Source organism: Prionailurus bengalensis, chromosome X (genome assembly GCF_016509475.1).
Source record: "Prionailurus bengalensis isolate Pbe53 chromosome X, Fcat_Pben_1.1_paternal_pri, whole genome shotgun sequence".
Classification (NCBI taxonomy): domain Eukaryota; kingdom Metazoa; phylum Chordata; class Mammalia; order Carnivora; family Felidae; genus Prionailurus; species Prionailurus bengalensis.
Window position 1 is genome coordinate 48,354,026 of NC_057361.1, and position 4,445 is coordinate 48,358,470.

The 4,445-nt window shown below is 42.6% G+C and overlaps 1 protein-coding gene across 4 annotated transcripts in view; it reads right to left on the bottom strand.

Annotated features, from left to right (window-relative positions):
• The window catches only part of PFKFB1 (6-phosphofructo-2-kinase/fructose-2,6-biphosphatase 1), a 125,897-nt gene extending 122,962 nt beyond the window's left edge, over window positions 1–2,935 (bottom strand). For 2 of the 4 annotated variants that reach the window (XM_043571442.1, XM_043571440.1), the window contains exon 1: window positions 2,629–2,935. Coding sequence is in view for 2 of the 4 variants with exons in the window: in XM_043571443.1 (XP_043427378.1) it covers window positions 2,629–2,656 (28 nt within the window). In the remaining 2 variants the exon portion in view is untranslated. The remainder of the gene's footprint in view (window positions 1–2,628) is intronic. The other 2 variants (XM_043571443.1, XM_043571441.1) reach the window with 1 other exon arrangement.
• Between the last annotated feature and the right edge of the window lie 1,510 nt (window positions 2,936–4,445).

Below are 4,445 nucleotides of genomic sequence, written 5' to 3' on the forward strand. Positions count from 1 at the left end.
TCCCACCAGCAGTGTATCAGGGTTCCTTTTTTTCCCCACATGCTTGCCAACACTTGTTGTTTCTTGTGTTTTTGATTTTAGCCATTGTGACACGTGTAAGGTAATATCTCATTTTCATTTGCAATGCTAATAATCTTAACAATAACCTTTCACATGTATGTTTCCATGGAGCACAAAACAACAACATATTCCATATCCTAGTTGTGCCTTATAAATATTCTCACTAGTCTCACAGGGAAATTGAGGTCTAGAGAGGGGAAATAACTTGTCCAAAGTAATTGAGCCAGTCACATGAACCCCCTTATATGTTTACAATTTCGTCCTCACAAACTTGCCAAGAGGCAGAAAGATAATTTTAGCAGCAGGAAATCTGAGATAGGAAGCAAGCAGGCTATTGGCAAGGTCTGAAAGGGTAAACCTGGATTCCAGGCTTGAAAACCCAAGTGAAAATTACCTGGAACTGGAACTAGCTAGCTGGTTGGTTTTGTTGTTGTTGTTTTGTTTTGTTTTGTTTTTGTGGTTGTATGTGTGTTGTTTGGGTTTTTGTTGTTGTTGTTTACCACTGTTACCAATTTTGATACTGGAAGCAGGAGAACTAAACAAGCTTTATGGAAAAGTTTTAGAATGGCTCTTCTCAATCAAGTTCAACCTATTTCTGTAGCCATATGTCTCTTTAGACCCTCATGCTTAAACTACACTGGCTGACTCACTGATTCCCCAAACATAGCATATGCCTTTTTTTTTTTAACCTCTGGGCCTTTGCTCAGCCTGAAATGCCTTATCTTTCCTTCCATTCTCAATTAAATCTGACTCATTCTTCAAGACCTGGTTCAATGTTTGTCTCCTCTGGGAAACTTTCCCTGTATACTGGGACAGGCATTATCTTTGGTTCTCGTATTGTCTATATGCTTCAATCTATCTGAGCAAGTATCCACCAGTGTTTGTTTGTATACTTCCCTACTAGACTGTGAGTTACTTGAGGATGGGGACTAGACCTCAGTTATCTGTGATCAGTGTTTCCAGTGTCCAGCTCAGGTCCTGGTAAAGAGAAGACACTTGCTCAGTGAGTATTTGTGCAATCTATATCTCTCTGCCCTAGATGAGATAACCATGTAGATGAATAATCCCCCATTCAGAAAGGTAAATGTTATAACTTAGAGCTATGCAGGGAACTGGGGGGGGGGGGCAAACTAGGTCTAAAAGTAGAAGGTGGAATCTAGAAAGTTTCTCAACCTTGAATGGGGCAGAATAGAATAAACAAAAGAATGAAAGCCTTCCCTAAAAAGGTCTAGTTAACTGGTTACAAAAAAAGAGTTCACTATCAGAGACTTACACAAGACCCAGATCTGAGTCACAAATTCTAAAATGAGGTTATCACAAATTCTAAAATGAGGTTAACTGTAGGAAGAAAAATTACATAGTGTGACTTCCTGAGGCCCACTTATCCTGACTATCCTCCCAAAGTATGGGGTATGTGGGAGAATCCCATTAAAAGCAGTATTAAGACCATACTGGTGGGGGGCACCTGGATGGCTCAGACAGTTGAGCATTCGACTTCGGCTCAGGTCATGATCTCATGGTTCGTGGGTTCGAGCCCCACATCGGGCTCTGTGCTGACAGCTCAGAGCCTGGATCCTGCTTTGGATTCTGTGTACTCACCTGTCTCTGCCTCTCTCCCACTCATGCTCTGTCTCGCTCTGTCTCTCAAAAATAAATAAATGTTAAAAAAATTTTTAAAAAAAGAAGACCATACTGATGGGTTACAAAATCACAAAATGGGATCTCCTTATTAGTAATGCTTGGGAGTATGTGAGTATGAATGCATTTATGGGGGGTAAGGGTGTAGAGGGGAGATTGGCTACATGTTTACAGTTTAGGTGTTTATATGTGAGTATCAGACCTTCTGTGGCAACAGCCTAGGTAACACTTCCTTCTTAGCCACTTCCCTGGCCCACTATCCCCCCCCACTATATTCAGCCCCATGCCTAGGGCCCAAGGCTCACTGCATCGTAGTCCTAGGAGTGACTCTCCACAGACTATAGTCACTCAGGGAGAAGAGCAGCTGTACGGCTGTGGTGGTATTGCCTGTGGAGGCTAGAGAAAAAAAGCAGGATCACTAATCTCAGAGCATGAAGTCCTGAAACATCTCCAGAAATTCGATTCCTGTTCTCCCACTCCTCTTTGCCTTGAGACAGCCCTCTGAAGGAAGTAGCCTAAGGACTTCAACTTCCATTATAGTAAGGAGGTTACTGAAGCTCAGAAAAGGTGAAAAGCTTGTTCAAAGTGCCACCGCAAACCAGACCTACTTTATACACCATTGGGGAGGTAAGAGATATAATTCCTACCATCCAGTTCACTCAAAACTGGAATAGACAAAGTTAGACTTTTCAAGGTGTTAGGGAACTGCATCTTTATGACAGTGTCCCACAAAGACAGGTGGGAATGGATGACAAATAGATACATACATACATACATAAATTAGACATAGATATCCTCTTTTCTCCAACTCTTCCATACCCTTTAATCCACAGTTCAAGCAATCCCTATGTAAAGAAAACTTTCCAGAGAACCTGAAGAATGGATTTGGGTTTGTGTAACCCCATCTATTTTTCCTTCTGTCCCACCTACCTGTTCTCCTAGAGGTTTTTTCTTCCATCGCTAATTATCCAACACACAGCTTTCTTGCATTTAGACCCTCAAAGCAAGTCCATGAGTGGCATCAAAGAGAGAGCTTGGAGGCATTGGTTGTTTCCTTGGAAAGGCTAGGGAAGTACCCTGGGTAAGAGGGGCATGTGTGCCCTCTGTTGAAATATCAGCTGTTAGTTATCAAAGAAGTTCGTGAGCCACCCGGAGCCTTTACTCTTCAGGCCAACCATGTGTTCTCCTTGCACCAAAGGTCAGAACTAATATTAACAGGCAACTGCAAAATGGGTAAATTAAAACCAGCAACGGAGACAGGCAAGATCTGGATTTCCTCGGGGCTGGGTTTCAAATTGGTCTTCAGTGTAAATGGACATGAACTCTTACTGGGCAGTGCTTTGGCAATATGAAACAAGAGCAATAAAAATGTTAATTTCCTTTGTCCTAGTTATCCCACTCCTGGGACTCAATCCTGAGCCAATAACCACCAAAGCATGAAAAAGCTCAAAGCAACAAATTTTTTTATTTTAATTGCAGAGCTATTTATCTTGATGGCAATAACTGGAAGGTAACCTTTAAGTCCTCTAGGAGGAAAAGCAGCTCTTTGGGTCTTTTCTGCAGACACTGAGGATTATGGCTTTAAGACTATAAAATAATTCTGGGGAAAAATAATCATGTTGCAATTTGGGGTGAGGAACCTAAGACTGCAAAGTCATGCTTTTCCTTGGACATTAGGCATGTCTATTAGTTATATTGTGTGTTCTGAAAAACATGTCACTAACATGTTTCTGCATTTGTCCTGTGTTTGTTCATTCAGTTAGGAAATATTTATAGACTCTTAATATATGCTGTCCCCTAGATTAGAGGATGGGGCTAACAAGATGAATCAGACATGGCCAATGCTGTCAAGTTGCTGGAAGTTGTGTGACAAAAACAGAAATCAATGGTAGCTGTGTATTGTGATAAGTGCTGTGACAGAATGGACCAGAGGGAGCTGTGGGGGCCCAGAGGAAAAGATCTAACTGGGGAGGTGTGGTGTATGGGTGTTAGGAAAAACTTATTCAGGAAAGTATTCCTTGAGGTGATTAAGGTAGTGTTTGAATCCTGGCTTTACCACTTCTGTGAGACAGATGAATTCACTCATTCTCTCATACTTAGCCTTAATACCCCTTACAGGGTTGCCCAGCGAATGAAACAAATAATGTATATGCAAGAGCTACGGGCTACACTGGGAAACTGTGCTGCTCTGGAGATTGGGTGGCCCACTTAAATTCTCTGGTCCTCGATTTTACTAATCTGAGAAATGGAGCCTATAAAAAGTATGTGTTGGGCCATGTCCTTAGGAATGTCATAAGGCATTATAAGACACATAATGGCTATAAGGTGGGTTTGAGACAGCTTCCTCCCTTCCTCTCTCCTTGCCTTTAAAAAAAATTTTTTTTTAACGTTTATTTATTTTTGAGACAGAGAGAGACAGAGCATGAACGGGGGAGGGTCAGAGAGAGAGGGAGACACAGAATCTGAAACAGGCTCCAGGCTCTGAGCTGTCAGCACAGAGCCCGACGCGGGGCTCAAACTCACGGACCGTGAGATCATGACCTGAGCCGAAGTCAGACGCTTAACCGACCAAGCCACCCAGGCGCCCCATCTCCTTGCCCTTTAAAGCTAGGAGCCTAATCCTAAATCTTATTCCACTAATGTACTTCTTCCTGTTCCCTCTAGCCGCGCAGTGTCCTTCCCGCCTCCCCTCTCCTACCCAAGCACAGTTACAGCCATTACTGCCAAGGACGTCAGTGACACAGCCA